A 24,091-nucleotide genomic window follows, 5' to 3' on the forward strand; every position below is an offset into this window, starting at 1 on the left:
TGTCATGAATAACAATAACCTCTCTTTTACATTAGAGATCATGGATTACTATTATTCATGTAACAAAGAATGTAGTATGAACCACAAAATTATACTCATGTAAGGGTCAAGGAAGTGTAAGGGTCTACAAGGGAAGTTGTATTTCTTCATTAAATCCTTCTTTTTATCTGGTACGCTGTATACTTATAAAAGAGAATATTAACTTTACACGTCTATGTTGCTATATGCTATAGAAATATCTACTCACAACCTGCTTGTATCTCAGGGGGAGTATTCAAAAGCATCATGGCAGTGGCAGCATCAATGTCAGGATCTGGAAAAATCAACCAATAAATACATTATTTACAACTGGGCTAATCTTCTTGCCCCCGTTGCTAAACTATAGGTTCAACCAAATCTCTGCAGTGAAAAGCTATGAGTTCATTATTCAGAGGGCTCGTTGATCACACATTGAATTTACCCCCAAACTTGCATGTGATCCCATTGCTACTATTAAGTAGAGCGCAGTGATGAATGTCACCAAACCATACTTGCGTGTGCATGACACCTTTGCCGTTAGCCTCATGAATTCGCTATTGATTTCTGTGGAGAGTATTTAGATTTTATTACAAAGGATCTGTGAAAGCAGGTGCAACATCACAATCTGGAAGCAACACACAGGGAAGGGCCGACAGTAGAGGGGAAAAGCGTAAGGAACACCTACACCTGAGCAAGTATAGAAGATGACACTCGGTCATTTCGATTTGTTGATAAGGATTTCGGCGATGTTTGAGAAAGTGTTGGAAGCCAAACTGCTACAATTAAGGGGGGGGGGGGGAAAACCTAGCGTTTCATTGAAGCACCAACTTATTTGCATCCTCATCCATTGTCACTTTAATATAAGCAAAAATCTTCGGCTGGCTGCTGTTATTCTTAAATTGGTTTCTGAATCCACCACGAACAGTCAGTTGACAGATGGTAAGTTATAGAGACAGAACAAAATATGATCCGTTTATAACTATATTCACTTGCTTCACACACAGCAGCTCGGCTGCTATGGCAATGCAGGTAGCTATGACAACAGTAAACAACCCCAGAACGGCCACTGAATAAGCTGAAAAGAACATCTGCCCCAGCAAAGCGTCCCAGCTGCCCTGGGGCGCAACTGGCTAATCGCGCAGTGATGCCGTGCGACAGAGAAAGCCGCCTATGCCATGTCCAAATAAATGAAGTGTGCAATTGAAGCAGACATAAAAACGCACACCCTGGCCGACTGCTGCCTCTGTGCTGCTAAACTGAATGACTAATGAGTATGCATTTGTTGTTTGGGGTTTTTTTTTCCAGCTTGTCAGTATTTATACTAAATTACATACCAAAAAATTCAATTTACTGCTAATAGCTTCATGGCACTTTATTTTGGCTATTATGTCAGAAAATTACTTTTCACTGTTAAAAATATATGTATATTGTTCCTTTATACATTTCAAATTTATTTCCAGTAGAGTAATGTGATGTGGTATAAAGTCCTGCCATTTATTAACAATACAAATGACATTGTGAGAGGATTTCACTATCTGCTTAAGCAAAACAGAAATTCACTTGACCAATTCAGGAAAAAAAAAGGATTTTTTCATTAGTTTAAGTATGTACTATTTTTCTGTGAGTAGCTGGAAACACAATCCTAATGGCTACTCTATTATTTAATTGCTGAAACAGTAAACAGAGCAACAGTGTAGCAGGTGTAAAACTAAAGTTGAAGCAGCAGCAGACTAGATTAGTATAGAAGGTGCCCACGTACTAGAAAGCAGGTGCCTGTCTGTCTCCTGGACAGGTCAGCACAGCCTTTTCCAAAAGTCACCAGCAGACTCCTCAGAAAAGCAGCTTTACCAACTTATGTTCATCTTCAAGTCTGAAGATACATCAAAAGCAATATTCCTGCTGCGAGCATCTATGCTGAAAGTGCCATTTCCAAACAGCCTCACCCCCGAACGCGTGCCATGGTGCAGGACTGGGTCCACAAAGCACACAGCCCACACAGCACGAGTTTCCCTTTAGCCAAACTGAAGAGGAATAATCTACCTAACATTAAAAAGGCAAGACAAAAAGCAAAGAACCCTGAGAAAAAAAGCCAAACCAAACCAGAATTCTTCCATCTCTTTCATACCATAAAATCAGGAGATTGTTAGAAGTTGAATTCACTGTATCATAATTCATACAGCCAACTTCAGCATTTATTAGCTGTTCCTAAATTTTGTTTTCTTGTTTTACTTTAAATAAGGTCCCACCACTGAGTACCATTGTAGCATAATGCTAATTTTGCTGTTGAAAGAAGAAAAGGACACAACCAGAAAAAACACTTCCTGCTGACTTCGGGTTTTGTCTGTGTAACAAACTCTGTGCTTTGAGAGAAAATTGATGCAACCAGTTTATCTTGAAAGGTGCATTCTTAGCCTTTGGACCACTAATGGTACCACCATGTTTCTGTAATGACTTCACGACACTAACACGAGCTGTTTACAACACACGACTGCATCCACAGCAGCTGTTTTCCAAAGCAGAACCATGAGTCAAGCACATCCACACCTGCTATGGTGTCTAGCTCTGTTTCTATTGGTATATTCTTGAAGAAAACAGACAGCTATTCCATAATGCCTTGGTAGAGGTAAGAGGGCTTGGCGACATGCACCCAGGGTGGTGTCAGTAGGATCCAGGACAATGCGCTTTGGGTCGTTCTTCTGCAGAGAGGAAAAAAAAAAGGAGGGTCTGGCTGCACAAGGAAGTCAAGGGCCGAGGGCCAGCAGTCAGAGACCGCACAAAGAGGCGCACAAGCAACGTCCGAGGGCAAACTGAAAGGCCAGTTCATTCTTGTGCGGCATTTATGCTCGCCATTGGGAAGTGTTCTCCTGAGAAGGACGTCAAGTAGAAGAGCCAAGAAGTAGTCGTGAGGAACAGCACTGAAGGCAGATGAATGAAGGGCGCCTTTCCTTGGACTGGCATTTCCTGCTTAGACTCCTGGTACCCACCAGTGCCCCACGCTGACGGCCCCTTCCGCACAGCTGGTGTCTTCCTGAAGCCTCTTCCATGCAGATCCTCTCATTTCTAGCAGTAAGGGCTGACCTCGCATGGCAGCCCGACCAGCCTGGTAACTGGATGCTCTCCCTTCTACCTGCCCGTCTGCGTTTGTGAATCTGTGGATTTCATAACTTGAGATCTCTGCCCTACCCAAAGCCTGTGATCAACATAAAGGCTCCTGAAGTTATTAACAGTGGGTGGTTAGTGAAAAATGATTGCAGGCACAGCTTTCCCTAGGAAACCAGGTTAAAAATAACTTACATACAAAGTTTCAGAATTTAGAAAATTAAGTATTTAAATTAATACATTCTGGGTTTTTTTCTGCTAATTAAAGTAAGTGGTGAATTGACTGCATACACAAACTGTATGTTCATTTTTTGCTAGTGGAAAGTAGAAGGTGCCCAGCTTTCCCAGTGAAAGAGGAAAGTAAGGAACAACAAAGAAGAAGGAGGACTGTGGGTGTTGTACGAAAAAGGAAGAGTACGTCAAAGTCTCAAACAGGCAACATCAGAGAGCGACAAAAAAATAGTGACAAAAATTGCCAGCAGCCACAGCTCTCCCTTAACAGACAGCTCCTGTCTATGCACTCAGTGCTTCACGCTACAATCTGAAGTTTCAGTGCTTGGTCCCTCATCCACCAAGTGTCCTTCACAGGGTATCAGAAAGGACCTGGAAGAAACCTTAAGCACTTACACAAATTCAGAAGCATGAAAGCATACATCCCAATGCAGTTCAAAGCCAACAAGGGGCAGGAACTCCACCACAGCTGCAGTACCTCCCCTTGCAGTGGGAGCCTACTGTTATTTTTGCCAGCATTGCTTTCAAAGACAAGACTTCTTTTGATGAAGATGCTACCAACGAAGGATAAGTCACAAACCTCATGGCTCAATGCTGTTGGCTGCATTTTAGATTCAAGCCCCTATTCAGCAAAGTGTTCAAAAGTGAACACCAAATCGGTAAACTGCATCTAGTTCTTTCACTGAGGAACGAACCTACAATTTATCACTCTGGAATTACGATGTAGTGCATATTGTCAAGACGTGCTTTGAGCCAAACTTCACCCTGCACATTCTGCATAGATCAGAATCTGTCCTGCACGGACATGTGAAGTGGCGAAATAGTAGGCATGAAATATTTTGGCATGAGATTACATACAAACATCCAGCGATGCAGAGGGTAACCCTCAGGTAATAGACTGTTTATTCTAGAATTGACAAAAAATAATTAAAAACAAACAGGGTACCTGAGAAAGCCGGATGTGACAGCTGTCCTTTTATTATGTTTGTGATCTCTGATCCGAGCTCATTTCATAGAGAGAGGAAGTGTTTTATAGTAATTCATATTATTCTGATATTTTTATTTCAAACTTTGATCTGATTTCACAGAATGCTTCAAACCCATCCCCTTCCAACTAAATCGTAATAAAAATTAGGGTAACACAGTCCCTCTTGATTTTGCTAGAGGGTATTTATTTTTACAGCCATACTGTAAGGTTTTAAAGAAAATAGCAGCTGAAGCAGTTCACAGCAACCATGGCCTGAATTTTCCAGCACAGATGCCTAGAGAGAGGCACTTAAGATGCATATTTAGGTACTACTAAAATGTTACTGCCAACTGACGTAAAAAATACAGTTAGTAAATAAACTGCACCATCTGTACACTACAACCATTGCCATGTTATCTCATCAGAAAGGAATTTATAAGATCTTCTTTTAATTTAAAGTTACTACATCTAAAATAGAACTATTTTTGTAAAGAATTTCACTTCACCATTCAGCATGCTAGCTTTTGGCCCCTTCTACTTCTGCCTCAGCATCCTCCACTGCCTTTTTCCATTCAAGTGCTCTACTCTAGCTAGAATGCATAAGACTTACTGCCCCTGTACTCAGAAGATAAAAGTCCAGTTTATTCCTTTTCTACAAGATCAGTCTTTTTACTCCCTGCTTCAATTCCTAGCACAGCCCATTCCTACACGTTTTTTGTGAACTGATTCTTTGAGATGTTTTCAATTTTCAACAGCAGGAAAATGTTGCAAAAGCAACACTCTGTCTTCCACCTTTTACCTTCGGGCTTATTAAACTGCAACAGAGCAAATAGCAGCTTGCCCCTATTTAACTTGTCTGTTAATAGATGTGCCTTTTCCCTTCCCACATCATGATGGTTAACCTTGGTATGAGTCAGGTTAGGTCAAAGACATAGAGAATAATTAACAGAGTGAAGGCTTTTTTTCTCTGTTTGGTTGTTTGTTGTTTTTTTTTTTTCTTCTTTCCTATTTTTAATTTATTTTGCCTGATGACAGAATAAGAACATAGCTGTTAAAATAAAACTGCAATGTGCAAGATAGAAAGAAATACCTGAAGAGAACTGTAAGTACTGTAACTCTGTCAAACTCCTTGGTGTAGGATGCCACTGAGTCCACTTCTGAAATATTTAAATAAGGTTGAGTAGAGCTCTTAAAATAAACAGAATACTTGTGGAAGTGTATGGTAAACCAATAGGATTCAGAACCAAGATCTTGGGGGAAGAAACAAGAAATTACATTCATACCTCAACAACAGTGCACAAAAGACCAAGAATGAGAATTCTGGAAGCTATATAACAGAGGCCAGGAGGAAGCAATTTCACTAGCAATACAAAACTAGTCTGGTAGTCACAGTGGTTATCCCACTCCTTTGAAAGGATCTAGTATGAGACACAGAAGAAGAAAGGTATGGGTCTAAACAAACCAGTCATTTTCCCTGTTTTTTAAGTTCATTTCCGGCACTGCCAAGTAAGCTACAGCACAAATTATTCTGAGACGTCTAATTTTCAAATACAGAACATTTGTGACAGAAACCTTCTTCCTGCTCCTCTATTTTGTTAAATTTGTACCATCATGAAGCTACACACACAATTTCCATTCTCTAACAACACCATTTTATCAGCTGAAAAACTGTATAAACAAACAGTTACAACATATATTCTTGCTAAAAATATTAGCTTTAATAAAAAGAAAGGTAGGAGAAAGAGTTACAGAAGGTCTTACACATGCCCAAACGCAAAGAGGTTCATATATCATTTGGAAAGCTGTATGAAACCAAAACATATCACCCTAACTTTTCATCTCAGTAGTAAAGATTAAGATCAATTAACTGTTAAAAGAAAGACTCACAACACTGAAATATGTTTTACCAGTGCAATATAAAAGTCTTTTAAGAGACAGCTGACTAAATAGAGATGAGATAGACACCTTATACATAAAAATGGCATATTATAATACATTCTCTGCTTAAAAACAGGGCAGAGATTTTTGCTTTTGTTTTGTTCCTTTATGTTTATAATATTCTTTCCTTTTAGAGTACATTACTGGGAAGCTTAATTTTCAGTGCTGAAGGGTGTGAAAGTAAAATTTACCCATCACAAAGGCAACAGTAAAGTCTTTTTTGACTCCATCCAGCCTGTGCAGCTTATAGTACTGAACGAAAACATCAGCTGGAGAAAGCACTAGCCAGCAAGCCCAGCACAGAAGAAGAGAGAAACAATTTCCTGTTCCATCATGTACTTACCTAATTTGTGATCAGGAATTTCAACCATCTTCTTAACTGATTGCTGCAGCCTCAGCTTCTACAGTGGAAGACGGGATTATGAGGGCTGTAACTCCTTGCAGCCTTAACAGGTTGTACACATATTTTTTTTGACCAAAGGATACACATACACACAAACACACGTGCTCTTTGTCCCCAGTTAGGCAGATGTGTGTTATCTCTAACTGAGACATCAAGGTCATCATTGCTCAAGCTCAAGCCTTCATAATGACCCTGCTGCTAACAATAGGTTTTTCTTCCAGCAGAGTGGGAGGACGGCTGACAGGAGGAAGCCCTCTACAAAACTCTGGCCATTTAAGACCAAATAAAGCATACCTTACTGTCCCATACAAGTGTTTGTTGTAAGCACTCATTTCTCTCTCATGCTATTTCAAAATGCATTTGTGTCCACTTGATCTTGAGAACCGAGTATGTCTTTCAGTCCAGCAAGCACAAGACACGCTGACTGGAAAAGAACCGATGCATCTCGCATAGCCCGAGTGACCCTTGGGGAAATGCTTACAGTCCCCCCTCTCTCAGCCACTGGTTCTGCAGGAAAAGGTGACTTTTGGGTACTTTCACTGCAAGATGAGTCTTCAGGAGGGCTTCACCCAAACATCCCAACTACTGGAACCACCACAGCACAACCCACAGCATGAACATGGCAGGGGAAGGCAAACATAAATTCCACACCGGTTTCAGAATCCAGAAAGCAAAGGGGAAAATGTCAGATAAACATGAAAACAACAGTAAGAAAGGTATTTCAGGGATTTGAAGGAAAAAAATGCTACTAATGATGAGAAAAGGGGTCAGGCATGTGACATTGCCAGTGAAAGGACTGTATATAGTCTAAGTAGGGAGCCAAATGCAGTCTAAAACCAAAAACAAGAGCAGAAAAGGTGAACAAAAGACCCAACAGCTAAAATATCTGTGTGCTAATAACGTGGGCAGACTGACATAATAAAAGAGGAACTCAAGGCACTAGTGTTATTACAGGAAAATTCACAAACAGGGTAGAACAGCAATTATTATTGAAACAGGTGTCAAAAGGTCTGTGCTTTTCAAGGAAAAGAAATATGGGGTTTATATGGAAGGATACTGTCATGCAACAACAAAACAGCAGACTTGGGAAATAAAGAAAGGAGAAGAAAATAGAGTTTGTTTGGAAATGCTGTGGAAAGACAGTCAAAGAAGACTTCTAAGAGAGAGACACTGGGTCTGCTCTTGACTTCTTGCACCAGATACGGGTCTGGATAGAGCTCTGCATCATTAAAGAAATGAGAATTATGTCAACACAGGAGACCAACTTCATAGTACAGATTGGAGAACAAATGCTATTAACCATGGCAAGGCCAGTTATTCCTGGATGTGACAGCTGACAAGTTTATTTATCCACGTTGCTGAATGAACAAGAATAGATTCTTTTCTGCTCTTTATCTTAAGTAATGAGAATGACTTTGAAACAGGGGACCATGAAATGATTCAGTTTAGATTAAGTGGGAAGGATAACAGCAAGCCTAATTTTGTTTAAGATCTATGATTTCCAAAGAGCAAGTTTTGATGAACTAAATGGTTCCTCTGAAACCTCTGGGAAACAAACTGAGCTGAGGAACCCTAGACCTCAGCCTGGGGGAGGCTGCAGCTCCTCCAAGTCACTGCGCAATGAGCTTGCTCCAACTTGTATCCTGAGAAAAGTAGGAAAGACTCATTCTTTGAAAAAAAGAACAAAAAAACTAAAAAAACAAGCTGGACAACTGAACTGACACGGAAACCTACTTTAGGAGAGAAAACAGAGAGCTTGGCTTGCTCAGTTAAGCAAAACAAAGGCAGAAAAGAAGTAAGACTCTATCAATACGATGAGGTCACCATGGGATGCAGGGAGGGAAAGCAAAGAAGAACAACTATTAAGTTTAAAGACAGCTTCAGTAAAGCAACATTGGCTGAAGACAGACTGGTAACCAGAACATTTTTAGACAACAGAGCAATGGTATTTTGGAAAACTCTCCTAACAGGAGCTGGAACAAAGTAAAAAGGTTGAATGTGAGTTTTCAGAAGTATTGATGCAATGTTGCTGCTCACAACGTGACCCAGGGAAAGGGACTCTCCAGAAGGTGCTTTCCAAACTGTGCTTCTCTAGGGCAGGTAAGCCCTCTGCAAAACTATGACACAGAGGGAAAGAGCACAAAAACACAGTCATGAAGAAACTATGCCAGTGGAAGCCTATTTGTACAGAGGCTTATTTACATAAACCTGCAGAAGCACCAGGATGATGTCTGACACTCCAGGACCAGACCTCACACCACTTCATGACAAAGCTGACCTGCACAAAGCTTACGGGCAGTGCTACGGACACACAGGACCCATGCCTATCAGCTTCCAGTGTGCAATGTGCCCTGAGCTGCTGAACTCAGGTGGGATGCCTGAAGCTTGGTGGCTATCTGCACTTGGACGAGAGCAGCACAGAGCTGGAGCCTCATACCTGACAGTCAACGCCATGCAGAGTGGTGAGGTAAGCCCACAGCTGTCATACACAGCTGGCCTGAGCTCTGTGGCAGCAGCCTTAAGCATGTAAGCAAGACTCCTGGTATAATGAAGAGGAGCTGGCCAGAGGCTACTCCAGTAGCACTTGAACCACAGCACTATGAAGGAAAGCCAGTGAGCAAGCCACGTGAGACCTGGCTTGCAAGTGGTCTCAGCTCTCCCCTTGCACTCCCAAGCCTGCATATAAACTTCTGTTCAGACTCTTGCCTTCTCTCTTCTGCTCTTCTCTGCAGGACAGCAGAGCAGGTCCAGGCAGTAAGGTGCAGAGAGGTGCCAGCAGGCAGAGCCTTGTACGTGGGGAACTGGGAGAACCAGAAGGGAAGGATGGCGGCCCACAGCTTAGGGAGGTCTGTGCACAGGGGCTTCTTCGTGAACCCAGGAAAGGCTGGGAGAATCAGCTGCAAGTCCAACAGTTCCCACTCTGGTGTATGCTATGAAATCCTGGGTTTCAAGGCGTGGAAGTAGGTGGGACAGATAGAATTGCCACCAGAAGTATGTTAAAACAGTATGAGCATGACCAACCAGCAGGTATACAGACAGGCAGGCATGCAGTCTGCTGGGGCTCAACTCCATACCACACAGCCATGATAGCCAGCCAAGGCTTGCCCTCCAGTTCTAGATTAGGTGTTTCTTCCCCATGAGGGACAGTGGATAAATGGAGGTGCGTTAATGCTAATTCTTGAGTAAAGTCACACCTGAGAGAGCAGATTACTTTTTGTTTGTAGAATTATGTCCAAGACAGGCAGACATAATCAAAGTCCGTACCGTTTACTTCCTTTCTTCCTAAGATTAAGACCAACTAACAGTCATTAGTATGAATCAATCAATAAACATATAAATCAAATCACTAGTTTTGAAAACCTATTATTAAACACATTGGAAAACCCTGCTGGGGCAACTCTTTCTCCCTTGCCAACCTTTTGCAAGTGTATCCCCATTAAAGACCAACAGCACTAGACACAAACTTACCCAAACAGAAGCAGACTAAAGCCTGTTTTCCATCAGAGCGCTTGACAATCGCTATTTTGCATTGCTGTGAGCCAGCCCCAGCCTGTACATGGAGACGCCAAAGACTCGCCCAGGTCTGTGGATGACGGCTGAGCACTCTCCACAGGCAGTGATGTTCAACATGGCTGGAACAAGCTGCTCTTCTGCTTCTCAGAAGGAAATCAATGGAGGAGGGAAGACAGCCCCAGCAACACTGCCATCATCTGACAAAACTGGTTCCACTCTTCCTGCAATACTCCTTCTAAAGTTCCTTAATTTTCAAATAAAGGAAACAACAGAAGAGCAGGAATCTTGTGTTTAGGGCCTTTTGAGTTTTTTTGCTGGAGAGCTTCCCAAGTGGGCTGAGGGATGAGATGTAGGCCAATGGTAAGGCAGTGCAGGAGCTAACATCGTTTTTGAAGAATTATTATAAAGACATATGAAAATAAAGATAGCCTTTGAAGATCTTGACATTCCCACTGCAGATGTCTACAAGATAACCAATAGAGTAGCAGAATTACTTTCTAATTACAACAATCAATATTCTGAGACCATACTGGCCTTTTTTAGTGAAAGCTCCTGCTGAAAGCAACACAGTGAACATAAGCTGCCTGAGCACTGAAGAGACTTCAAGAGTGAAATTAGTCAGCCTTAGGTTAGGGCTTTAACTTAGCTTAAATAGCATACATAATAATAGGATTTATTTAAAACAACTGCAACACAGTTTGTCTAGACTAAACATTACATCCTAGTTATTAGGGTTTTTTTGTTTCTTACTTCAATACTTCATAGAAGAGATTTTTTAGAAGACATGTTGTAAACCTGAAAAAAAACCTATCAAACTTGCTTTTGCTTACATTTTTCTTGAATTCAGTTGCACATGCATCTAAGATCTTCCAGTAAACACTTTGCTAATGCAACAATTTAGTACCATCTGTGCTATATAGTAGCAAACATGTAAGTTAAATATTGGCTTCGCTGGAATTTTTTACTTAAACATTTGAAAAACAGAGGAAATATGAAATGCCATGAACCAAAATGCGGTGAGAGAATAATTCACTCGTGTCTCTAGAAGGCGAGCACTAAAGCAAGACTTTGCAGCTAAGTTGCATTTACAGGTCCCTTGGATGCCTCTAACGTGCCAAACTGCTATCATGTAGCTCCTTTCTATCCAAAACGGTTGAAATAACCTTTTACTTACTATTATCTGTTTTGTTTTAATTAAAAAAGAAGGGGAGACACAGGATTCCACTTCTGCAAACCTCTGATTTGCTATGAATGATCCTGTCAAAACTCCTTGGACTCTCCATTGCTGCTAGCTGACAGGCAAGATTATCGGAGGAGTAAGGAATGGGCTGAATACAACCAGAATTCCTTTGCAAACTCTTTCAGCTGAAAGGTGTAGAGCGTATTTACCTCACAAAACAGAGTGGGTAAGCTAAGGGGCTCTCGTCCCATTCTCTTTATGCGGTGAACGGGGACCCAAACTGACCATGTGCACAGGCTGTGCCTAAAAGAAGTTGGTGGACGGTTAAAAAAAAAAATGAAACGAAGCTTTATCCAGATAGTAGTGAGAGCTGTGGCTGTAATCCAGGAAAGCACTTATACATGTATACAAGCCAGAGAATGAGTAGTCCCCGTGGAAGAGGATCAGAGTACCAGCATCCTGCAGGGCTCAGCCCCAGACTGGAACAGCTGGGCAGCTTAACTATAGCTCAGGACAGTTTTGTAAAAACATTAGTGCTTTCATTAATGAGAATTACAAGTGTCTTTTGCGCCATTCTCATGGGCACACAGCAAGGCCGGAGAGGAAACCACCTTTTAAATGGTGCTAGATCTCATTTCCCCTGGAGCTCCCCAGCATAGCTCCCCATCCCAGGCAGCCATGTCCCTGCTGGGGAGGAACAGCCGTCACTCCAGCCAAGCAGGCACTATGACAAAAGCTGCCACGAAGAAAGGGAGGGCTTGCTTTTAGTGAGTATGAAGTCTTCTTGTCAATTTTGCGTTTACACCCAAATAGAAAAAATGCCCCACGTTTCTTTTTGTACTCCAAAATTTCCACAAACTCTAGTGAGAGCTGGTTTATTGATTTTAACCCCGAGTTTCTGTAATCCTTGTCAGTGCAGCACGCAGGCATCTCTCTGGCCTTTTAGAGTTCTGCTTCATGTACGTACAGCAAATGGTTCATACTAACTCTGCCAGTTCAAACTCAATTTACTAGCATGATCTGTGCATCAGATCTGTGTGTCTGTGAGAGCAAACCACCGGCTGTCTGGGGAAACAAATCTTAATACTGTTTGGTAATCGGATCGATTACAACAAAACAAAAAAAAGAGAGAAGACATTCATCTTGCCCCCCTCCCCATCCCTGCCTCTCTGCACGCTGATCTGTAACGATCGCCTGCCCTCTCATGGGAGAGTCAAGCGGGCTGACTACCCACCACCGTCCAGACCCATCCCATGACTCTTCCACGGCCAGAAGATGAAGAGTTTCTAAGCACCCCAGTGCCTGTCGAAGACTTCCCTGCCCACTCGGAACCGCCCTGCTTCTCTTCTTCCTGCCTCCAGCAGGGGGTAGAAAAATCTCAAAGTGTAAGGGGTGGCGGACCTCCAGAAAAGCAAACGCAAAAAGAAAAAAGCTCCTATGTAGTTTTCATTTTAATGCCATCATTTATAGGCAAACAGCTGTCTTGCACACAGTCAGGAATAGAACTGAAAGCCTTATAGGGATCCTTTCCTCTCCCCTCCCCTAGCACATACCTGATGCCCCAGTTTAGAAACAATTCTTCATAAATCTGGTGCAGCATTTCACCTGGTAAGCAAACACGCCAATGGCATGTATTACAGTCTTTGGAAAGCCTTTGTTATAAAAGCCACAAATATTCTTCCATTGGGAACACACCAACAAAAATAGTTCAATTTTATGCAAAATTGTCAGTGAAATTCCAGTAAAGTTAGAGACCTGGTAGTTACAGGACTCCTTAGTGCAGGAAACCAAGTGGTAGATTGTACAACAATCATACAGTTATGGAAAACTGTAAAGCCTTAAAATGGCTGGAGATAAGTCGTACTGCTCACTTGTTTCAGAGGAGACTGACAGGGGTAATTATGCCTGATGTAAAATCAATGTTGCTGGACTTGATGTTGGCTGGGAAGGGCCTGGAATATATAAACCCTCAAATTCTTAATGATGGGAAAGCGTTGAGCTACATCTTCCTTTATCAGGGATGAATGTAAGCAGCTCCTTTACTTTTAGTTTCAAGGCAAAATATCTGGAAACACGTTTGAGGTTGGTTTTCATGTCATTACTGGTTATTTTAACAGAAGTGTGAGGATGTATTTGTGATGTTACAAAGAGTTTATTTATAGTTAGTTTTAGAAGTGGGAAAACTTCCTTTTCTACTCTTCTCATGTCAGCCAGCAACATCAAATCTGATCTGGCCCTCAATCACGATAATGCAGCACAGCTTGCTTAGGCTTTTTACTGATGGGACTGCTTTGAGATTGCTAGAAAGGATGCTGATGAGTATTAACTATGATGTCTGTCATTTTGTATCTCTGGGTAATCCTACAGCTCTATCATTATGATAGCAGAGTGCCTCTCAAGAATTTAAACACAGAAATTCTCTCTTTTCTTTCCAAACTTTTAGATTACGTAGTCTGACTAAGGGTATATGTGTACATCAAAGAAAAACAGACACACACGCACGTACAAGGTACTGGAGAAAAAGCACAGAAGGTAGAAAAATGAATTTTGCAGCAAAACCTGTGATAACAGTCGGGCTGAGCATGTATCCTACGTGAACTCCACCTTCTATGGTCCTCAAAACTAAGGCTACACTGCAATGTAATTACTGAAGGAGGTCACAGCTTTTCAGGGGGCAAAACTGGAGGAAATCTCTTGGAAAACTCTGATTATTTGGACAACTATGTTGGCTTTCCAGGCTGGAAACTAAACAGATACCTTCATAAGAGCCTCTATACAACATAGCAGAAAATTTTCTTTTAAATCAGCTGAAGGGTTCTGCCAGAGCAGCAAATCCATTTTTTCTGGAAAGTCATGTAAGAGTATATATTCCACCCAGACCAACAGAGAGGGTCTAAGTCCACTGTTACAGATGGATGGCAGCATATACTTCTCGCTGGCCTAGCAAAATGGGCATCCGACAGCTCTGAAAAACTGAAAGGCCCCCAGAGCAGAGGCAGAAGCAACAGTCTGCCACAAAAAGGACATCTCCTAGTGCTGCCCCATCTTTTCCACCACCACACTTTTGTCATTTGCTCACAGAAATCTGGATTTGCTAAAACAGACCAAAGCCCTGATTGGAAAGTGCTGCCCTGATTGGAAAGTGCTGCAGGACTGCCTTGCGTGTTGGCTGATGCTGTCTTCTCCATGAGATGAGGTGCACAAATCCTACATCATCACAGTGCCACCAGCTGACCAAATCTAGAGGAAGCTCCTCACTGACCCCACACAGATGTTTAGTCTTCTCCAAATTTACTTGTTTGCACCTGTTCTTATCAAACCAACCCTTATCTTGCTTTACTAATGCAGCTAGCGAAAAGCAGCTGACTACAATCACCTCTGAATTTCACAAGATGGCAAAACAGTTTTCCTTTCAGATACCTTAACCCATTAGTGACTTGCCCCTCTTTACCCCACAGAATGCAATCGAAAACACATTTTTGGTCAAACCTTTTGTAATACTTAAACATCGCTCCCCTCCAATTTTCCTTTCTTTCTATTTTCCTGTTCCTCTTCGGCATGTATCAGTCCTTCCAGCAGGCTCCTTCCCTTTTTCCACATGGATAAGTGCGTGGTGCCCATCGCCACGGTACCAGAGCTCCTCACCACCAGGCAGATGCACCAACACGCCCTGCCCAAGACCCCCAGCAAGGCTGGGACAGGGCTGGGACCTGAGTTTTGGGGGTGTTGGAAACACAGCCCCTCTGGGGCAGACAGCCGTAGCTGAACACTGAAATACAATGCGTTAATAAGTAGGTCAGCTTGTTCCTATAAAAGTAACAGGTTTAATGCCGACTGTGCCTGCCAGCAGGAGTAGCAAGCGACTGCAGTGTTCGCCCTTTCCCCACATTCAGCCCCTTCGAAGCCACAACGCTCCTCCTCCGCCGTCGCCCTCCCGGTGGCAGGGCAGCGCTCGTGGGGTGCCCGCAGCCCCGCCGCACCTCGGCCAGCAGCAGCTCCGGCTCTGCAGGGCTGCGGTCAGGAGCTGCCGCTGAAACCTTGCACCGGAAAGCAAATTCCAAGAAAACAAACACTATCGCTAGGCAATTGAAATGCAGTTGGTAGCAACAAACAAACCATCTGCAACAAGGATCTAGGGCTCTATTCTTGCCAACAGGTTCAACAGGTTTTGAATATTAAGTCATCCCGAGTTTTATTAGTGCCTAAAAGGGAAACGCCGCAAAAATCTTGTCACCTGGGGTTTCGCCACTGTCCCTGCTTAAGTGCAGCTCCCCCACTCGGTTTCTCTCCCTTTGGCAAGGAAGTGTTTTGACCGTCCTTAAATTAGTCAAGAAAAACATTTCCCTCCTGTCCAACTAAAACATTTAAGCGTCGCAACCTGACTGTGCGGGCCTGAGGCAGGGCTGCGTGTGGGCACCGTGGGAAGGGGAGGTGGGGGGCAGCACCCTGCCTGCCGGGGGGCGGGAGCACTTTTCAGTTTGCAGGAGTTGTCAGTCGCGCAAGGAAGCGCAGGCTGGGCTGAGACGTGGTGCGAGGTAGCGCTGAGCCTTCGCGCAGCTGAAGCACACCTGGGCTGCCCGCTCGCCAGGCCCACCGCAGGCGACCAACACAGTCCTGCGTGATCTCGCCGTAAAAACCTGGGCTGAACCTTACCTGCATGGCTTCTTCACCTTATCACAGCCGATACAGAAAGCTCTCCTGAACAGAAGGATCACTGCTTGCAAGGGACACCAGTTTATTTTAATAAAGGCTCTGATATACTCTTGTCATTTGCTTTAAATGCAGCAGCAGTCAATGGTATTTACTAAAAATAGCGCAAAAGGCAAGAAAGTTCATTCACACGTTTCTTCTCCTCTCAATGAAGCAGCTCACTGTGATGCCTCTGCAAATGGATCTCTATGAATCAGCCCAAGATGGCATCGCGTGGACTGCAAGACCACAACACAATGCCCAAATACCATCTGCTCCTCCCACGAGCTGGTCTTGAGAGCCTTTAGCTTTTGTAAACAACTGCTGGTCCATTTTATTTTGAGATGCTGCACAATGTAGCAGAACACACTTACAAGCTGACTATAATCAAAAGCTTTATAGTCTGCTAAACTTGTTTTAAATAATGCGTAACTACCAAAAAAGAGACACTGTACTCTTAATCAATTTTCATGCAAACTCAGTTCTCTGTTTGTTGCATTTTCTGTTTATAGCAGCACAGCTTTAAACCACAGAATAAATAGTATTATTTTCTGTTCCATTTTAGCTCTAGTCCAGAAACATACACTACATTTAATTACTGTTTTGGTAGAGTCCACCTACGCAGACGGGCTGTGCTTGCATGAATCAACTGGTATCTCTGGATTCAGAGCACAGAAGAGGTTAAAAAAAATGAGGGCACTTATGTCAGCCCCTCCTTCCTCTCCCCTGCATTTCATCACACTGAAAGGGTTTAAAAGTAAAAAATTCCTTCCACATCATATAATCCTGGCATCTGCTGTGCAGCAAATCAAGCTCACTCATTTTGCTGTGTTATTCCCAAAAGTAACTGTACAGATTCAGGTCTAGAACTCAATTTTCCACTCCCTGAAGTTTCCAAATACCTGTTTTTCCTATTTAGGCACATCAGAAAAAGCAGTAAACACAGCTAGTAAATACAAAGCACTCTCCTCTGTCCAAGTGCAATTCTGATTGCATTACTTAAGAAATATAATTTCCTGAGGCTTTTTACTGCCTTACTTTATGATACACATGATATGGTATCAATCTACCAACCTTCTTCTGCTGCCCCTTTCTTCAGCAGCCTGCAACTCACCCGTGACATTATGTAGTTCAAATACGAAGCCATTACCAAGATTAAGCCACAAAAGGAATCCAGTCTAAAGAGTGAGTAGGTCGCTGTGGTCATGTTTATTATTTAATAACAGCGGGAATAATTCATATCACAGCAACAATTCTCTACCACTCCATTTATCAATTTCAAAGTAAAGTACATCAGACCTCCAGGCAGTGACGGGAGACCGAAGGCTCAGTCCATTTGGACTCTCTCTGTTAAGCCCTGGGCCCGTATTCGAGGCTGGACTCCAGAGTAAGATATATGGGAATGATCCTTCTTCACCTATATGTCCAGCAAGCCTGTGCCAGCAAAACCTTGGGAGTAGCACAGCCTCAGATTCACATCCTACTTCCATGCAGACACTGTGGTTTCAGGTAAGGTGTTTCATCGTCCCTCCTGAACAAATGAGGTTTAACTTTTCTCCTTTGCATGGGCTGCCTGGCTGGTGTAGTCACTCTGCAAGCTTTTTGATGCAAAGACTGTCTCTTACTACATATGTCTCGGTTGTCAATAATTGCTGTAGTTGTCCCAACGTGTACAATTTCTCTGATTTTTTTAATGTCATTGAATAAGAAACCTAATGTCCTCACTAACACCTTTCTCAGATATATCTTCTTTGCAGAACAGGGCAGTGTCTGAGTCATTAAGCTAACATAATCATTAATTTTCTTCTTTAACACGCTTTCCTCACCATTTGTTAATATGATTTTCAATACATATTGAAGCTGCAATGAAACAGAAACAGGAAGAGAAAGGAAGAGATGACAATAAAACTTAAAACTTTATTCCAAGAATCTTCCCATTTCTACAGATCTCACAGATGAGGCACTTCACTTTCAGCTTGCTTTTCCCTACATGCCTTTATCCTGCGGCCTCAACAACTGATGAACTCCTAACTGGGTTTCCAAATCCTTACAACAGGGCCAAGGTTTTTGCCTTTTTATTTGGCTAATCTTTTCACATCTATTTGCCTTGCTGCCACGACAACTAAACAGCAAATAAGTGATTTGGGTTCATTCAATAGATTCCAAATTGGGAGCCTGCCTATTTTGTTTGCTTTAGGGCAAAAGGAGGAAGCAAACAGCAGCTTTGTAAGTGAAGTTGCCGATATTCTTCTCTCAATTATGGCTGTGAAAAGATATAGAAATGCAAAGTACTCTTTACAAACAGAGTCACTTCATGCTGATCCAACTTGTTTCAATTCACTTTAATTTGATTCCACCTCTAGAAGTGGTTTAACTTTGATACCTACTATGGTTTTTTACATTTAGACAGATTGTTTTCAACTCGGCAGGACAAACTAATGTTAATAAGTTCCATTTAGTTTTCAGTATTTGCTTAAAAGGGGGGTGGGAACTCATAACCAACAAACCCTGAGGCTATACCCAGCTCCCTGGATCCCCAATGCCATCTTCTGATTGTATCATCTGAACAATTCCAAGTGATGACATGGTTTAACACTTTTAAGACTTTTCCACTAAGGTGGAAAAGAAAAAGCTACTTTAAAAGGTCTAAAAAAACCCCACAAAAGCATTTCTTAATAACTGCTTGCCAAGGATGTACTGCTGCATAATAATTTTGCAGAGTAGCTGCAGCAGGCAATCAGGTCTGGCACATGGTAGTTCAGCTGCGGTTTGAAATAGGTACTGCTTTAAAGCACAACTTTACTGCTCCATGACTTTATGGCAGTAATTTGAAGACTTTTTACCCAACGTAAAAAAAAATTAACAAAAAGAACCCACTGGAAAATCAAAATATTCTTTAATAAAATAAATGCATTTTGAAAATTTCAAAGTTCATTCAGCTTCTTCCCAGCCTGGCCCTGGCAACTAAACAAGTACAACACAGGTCATGGCAAGAAGCCAGAGTAAAATCACAGCTAGGAATCCCTTTTCTTTAAAAGTCCACCCAATTGCATGGATGAGATTCAGCATTTCTTACGTGGGTTTTAAAAAACAAACAATTCCTGCATCTTCACTGAAAGGGAACTCTCTTACAAAATTCTGTGAGGAGCAGAGTCGAAGAGGAAGGGACACAGAGAAGCTTAACTCACTTAGCTCCTCCAGCAGAGCAGGGGCATCTCCCCTTTCAGCTACTCCATAAGCACCACAGGCATCGGCAGAGAACTGTGAATTCAGCAACATAACGCTGGGATGTAAAACCCCATCGCCACTAACACACAACTGTCATAAAGTCCCTAATGGTGCCTTGCTACTCCTTGCTACCTTGCTACGGTGCCTTGCTTGAAAACAGTCATGGCACCTATATGATTAAAAATTTTTTTAAAAAGTAACTGGGATTATTGTTGGGGGGGAGGATGGAGGAATGGAAGAAGGGGAGAGGAGGAAAAACACATTTCTTACCTGGTAACACCACCTGAAGACATATGAGAAAAGAATCAAAAAGATGCCACCTCAGAGGCCCAAGAAATTCTGGGCAACTGGTCAGGCAAATACAAAAATGTACAACCAATAAAAGATTCACAGACCTGGAGGGGGATGGAAGTTTGCTCCTTTGTAAGCTGAAGGTAGAAAGTCAACCAAAAAGACATGAACAGACCTCCGCAAAGTTGACCCAACTCTAGTTTCTGGTGTTGATTACAGCCCTGTAGAGACACACACCCCCTGCACTTCCCACATGAAGGTTCTTGCATTACATAAACACTACAAATGATTAAAAATTACACGAAATTTTACAAAATTACATGGTATGCTTCTGCTTCTGTTGCCAGCCCCGAAGTGTTTAGCACACTGCTAGGCTATCAAGTTTTGTACTCTGCGCCAGTCACTCCCCAAGGTGTTTATGTGAAGCACTCAGGCAAAATGAACAGAACATCTGTATTCTATTTGCTAATGAGCAATCATCATTTCTACAATTCTCCAGCCAGGGATTTTGCTGTTTGGAATACTAATGCCATTTAAAAAAATTAAAGAAAAAAAAATAAAATGTTCTGCTCATTAGTACTACAGTTACTAAAATACTTTTGCACTATTTACAGCGCAACTAGGCTTCTATTTCCATTACTTTCCAGTATTTTTACAAAATTAGAGCTTTCAGAAATAAAAACTTTGATGATATACACTTAATGTATTTTCAGAATTAGCATCATTTGCAATGCAGCTCTTGCTTTAATTACATTTTACCCACACAGAGGCAAGGATTTAAAATAAACTATTATAAAAGCTTTTCAAACACACCCTACTGAAGATTCCCTTCATTGCTTGCTTTTTATATTGTGGCAGCACCCACAGCAGGCTAGATGAGATAAAAAAAAGTTATAAAAATACAGGCCATGGTCTACAAACTTAATTATATGAAATTCTTATGTGTGCAGAGAGAGAGAGAAGGAATACAACAGCTTTTAAACTTGGGACATGTTTCGTCTGCAGACAGAAAGAGCTATCAATTTCCCTTCTAACCAGTGGATACTGGCATCATGTGAGGACCAGGATTATTCTCTGAGGGAAAGGCCACATCAAGAAAACAGCAACATGCAAGGGAGTGCTCCCGGCTGCCTCCCCTCACTGCAGCACTTGGGCATTTTGGATGTGAATTCCCCTTACCATCCTGTGCATCAGAAATCATGCTGCTGAAGTCAGTGAAGTTGAAGAGCAGCAGACGAGATCAGAATGGGATATTAAAGTCAACAAACTTAATTAAAGTGGCTTATATAAGAATCGTCTTTATACTTGCTTACGGTGTACTGAAATGTAACTTTACCAAGCAAGAGAAAGACAACTAAATACAGGATTTGATTGATCTATCTAAGAAAGTCCAATGGGGTACTCATGCTCTCACGTGGGAGCAGGTGAGGAGAAAGCATCCCTGCTAGGCAGAAGGAACACAGTACACCAGAAACGTCTGTTTTTCCACACGAGAGCAGAGATGTATTTCAATATGCTGTGATGCCCTTTCAGTCTAAAAATAAACACCCTCATCCTATGATCCACAATTGCATCAGGTAGGGTCAGTACATTTCAATCACCGATGAGATACTCAAAGGCAGCTCTGCTCCCCAACTGGATGACACGTCTCTGCCGCTGTAGCCATTTCCCAGCGAAGACATCGCGATTGAGCGTTTCCGTCCTCAGCTGGGGAGGCTTTCTATTGCCATGGCAACTGGCAGCGGTCCACACGCCACAGAGGACCGCATCGCATCACCCTGCCAGGACAGGAACGCCATGCCATACTTTAAAGCCACCTTCCCTAAAGACAAAACAAAACACCACAGGAGAGAGCAAGAGACCCCGACTCTCGCGGATGCCGGATGCAATAATCTGCTCATCACGAACTTCTCCCTCGCCCTGTACGCTCGGCTGCAGGCTGTGCTTTAAATCACTCCGAGGAAGGCGTTTTGTTTGACTGAAATACCCAGCTGGCCTCATTTCGGTCAGTCAGACAGGAGGCAGCCTTAGTTTTTTCAGCATTTACCTCTCTCCTTTTAAGCAGTCACCGATCAACTTGGAAATACACGTCTCTCCTCCTCACAGAGCTTCCAGCCAGCAGCAAAGCCAGACCTAGCCTGTGCAGAGGAGCTGCCCGCCTCAGAAAGCAGAAGGCCCCCAAAGCCCCCCACATCTCAGCTGAGTATGAGGCAGACCAAAACCAAGGCTAGATGATACACAGGAGCAAATAGTTGTTTCTTATGCCATGATAAGGTAACTTGCACCTACCCCTTCTGCCCTCAGACTGCAGGCTGCTCTACCCAAGCCAAGGAAAAATGCACTACCAGGACTACTTCAATTTGGTTAAAGCTTTCTACATCTGTTTAAGGAAATAACACAAACCTATTTTAATACATAGATGACCACAAACCGTAACTCTCTTTCGCTTCCCCAGAACTAATTATATACATGTCACCAGAGTGTCATACATCTCTCTCTTTCCACCTAGAGAACACATTTTTCACTGCTGCGGTCTAACACTTTATATACTGAACAGTACTCTCCGTGCAACAGTTTAGGGGAAAAAAACCCTAGTCCTTCAAGCGATGTGTGTACTTTTATAATGTTACCTAGAAATAACACTGAGCTATAGTGGTTATTATTTAACAACACATCCAATGGGGAAAAATAAACGATACACCTTATATAAATATCGATAAAAATGTTTCTTCTTACTGTGTTAGTAGGAGCCTACATCCACACCGACAACAAATATAAAGGAATACCCTGTACTTGCACTGAAACAGCCAGCATGCCTTTACTGTGGAAGTAAAGCATGAAACCATGTTTTAAAGGCAAATGAAGTTAAAACTTGACTCATGCTAAACACAAAGTTACAGTTCACTTGAAGGTACAGAATTTGTGACCTCGCAGTTTGAGCAAAGCTGCAAAATTATCTATAGAGGGACAGAAGATTCTTTTAAAGGGAAATACAAGAGTAAGCACCCAAAAAACCCTGAAAAATCTCAGAAACTACTGAAGGAAACTATTAAACTGACCACGTATGAATGCCCGCAATAAACAAAACAGTGAGGAAACACCAGACTGAAAGACCAAAAAAGAAAACAGTTTACGCAAATACAGAGTGCCCTTCATTTGCACATCAGGATTCCCCTTCTCACTGTGAATAAAATGGATACCCTGAGGCAAAATTAGTTGGTTTCATCACGCAATGCCTATGCAATTTTGCTAGAATATACTAGCAAAGAAAGATGCCAATTCTGTTTCAAAATGTTGAATCACAAATATTGATGTGTTCCCCCAACTTCAAGAACAGAAAAAAACCAAAACTAGCATTGGAAGTTGAATGTCTCACACTTATTAAAAACCAATTAATTAGAACTGAACAAAAAAGCCCAAACAAACATGAAAAAGTACAGACAGGCCTTTGCCTCCTCTCAAATCTCCAAACACCCTCTCCACCCCCCCCACTATGACAGCATGCTGTATTGGGCCATGTTCCAAAGGCATACTATGAACAGAACAGGCTGCAGTATTGAACCAACATCAAGAAACCACCTCTTAAAACTAAGTTTTAAACGAAGCACTTTCATGAAAATTGAAAAATATAGGACACCAAGAAATCTGATGGAATTTGGTATACCACAAGTCAGTCTGATAAAATTTTCAGTTTCTGTTTTAAGTCAAAGAGCCAGATCTAGAGGATGTTCTCACACTAAGGCCACTAATGAGGAAGTTTGATGTTTTGAGCATAAAAAAGACAGCATATTCAAATTTTAAGCGTGGGAATAAAGTCACCTACCTTCAAAGTACTTGTGACCAGCAGAAGTCAAGGGAGTTGAATCTTACTTTCTTCTTAGACATTAATGAAGTAATGGCCACTCTCGTAATTACTAAACTAGTTTAAGCAGTGCAAGATTGTAATTAGGGGAGAAACTTCATATGCTAGTCCCAAAAGGAGACACATACAAAGAGCATCAAGCAGCAAGACTGCAGGAAACATCTGATAACCAAATGTGTGCACACAACGTAAAATGGAGACATTTGTTTATTGACAGTTGCAAAGTAGGCTGAACATTTTATTTACTGTTATCTCATTTTCAGTATTACACAGATCATTTGAAAGAGGGCAAGAGGGATATAAGTTTAACAAGCGTGAAGCACATACGTGTGCGTATGTTTATGCTAGCAACCATGGGGAACTTCAGCTCTTTACCTTCTGCCTTTTCCCCGCGCAGGGCTATGACAGCAGAACAACTTCAGTGCATGCCAAGCACGCAGCACAGAGTCTCTCCTCCCGACATCTTCAGGCAGCTGCTGAACCAGGCTAACTGCTGGCTGCCAGGGCCGTTCCCTCTTTGGCAGCAGTGCTGCCCACTCTAGGCAGTTTGCAGCTCTCTGGCTTCTTCCCTCCCCACCCCTCTGAAGCGAGGGTTCGGCTCTTTTTCCCAGTCAAACCTTGGCTCTCGGTACAGAGAACTGGCAGAAAACAATTCTGCCAGCAGAAGACACT

General features: G+C 42.3%; 1 protein-coding gene across 5 annotated transcripts in view; it reads right to left on the reverse strand.

The window, feature by feature from the left end:
- Positions 1 to 24,091, reverse strand: part of FOXN3 (forkhead box N3) — a 214,338-nt gene that overhangs the window by 28,293 nt on the left and 161,954 nt on the right. For 3 of the 5 annotated variants that reach the window (XM_072866187.1, XM_072866186.1, XM_072866188.1), the window contains exon 5: positions 248 to 313. The exons of 1 other annotated variant lie outside the window; for it this stretch is intronic. In XM_072866187.1, coding sequence (XP_072722288.1) covers positions 248 to 313 — 66 coding nt within the window. The remainder of the gene's footprint in view (positions 1 to 247; positions 314 to 24,091) is intronic. One more of the 5 variants, XM_072866189.1, reaches the window with a different exon arrangement.

The sequence above is a fragment of the Ciconia boyciana genome, chromosome 6, assembly GCF_034638445.1.
Source record: "Ciconia boyciana chromosome 6, ASM3463844v1, whole genome shotgun sequence".
In the NCBI taxonomy this organism is placed as follows: Eukaryota; Metazoa; Chordata; class Aves; order Ciconiiformes; family Ciconiidae; genus Ciconia; species Ciconia boyciana.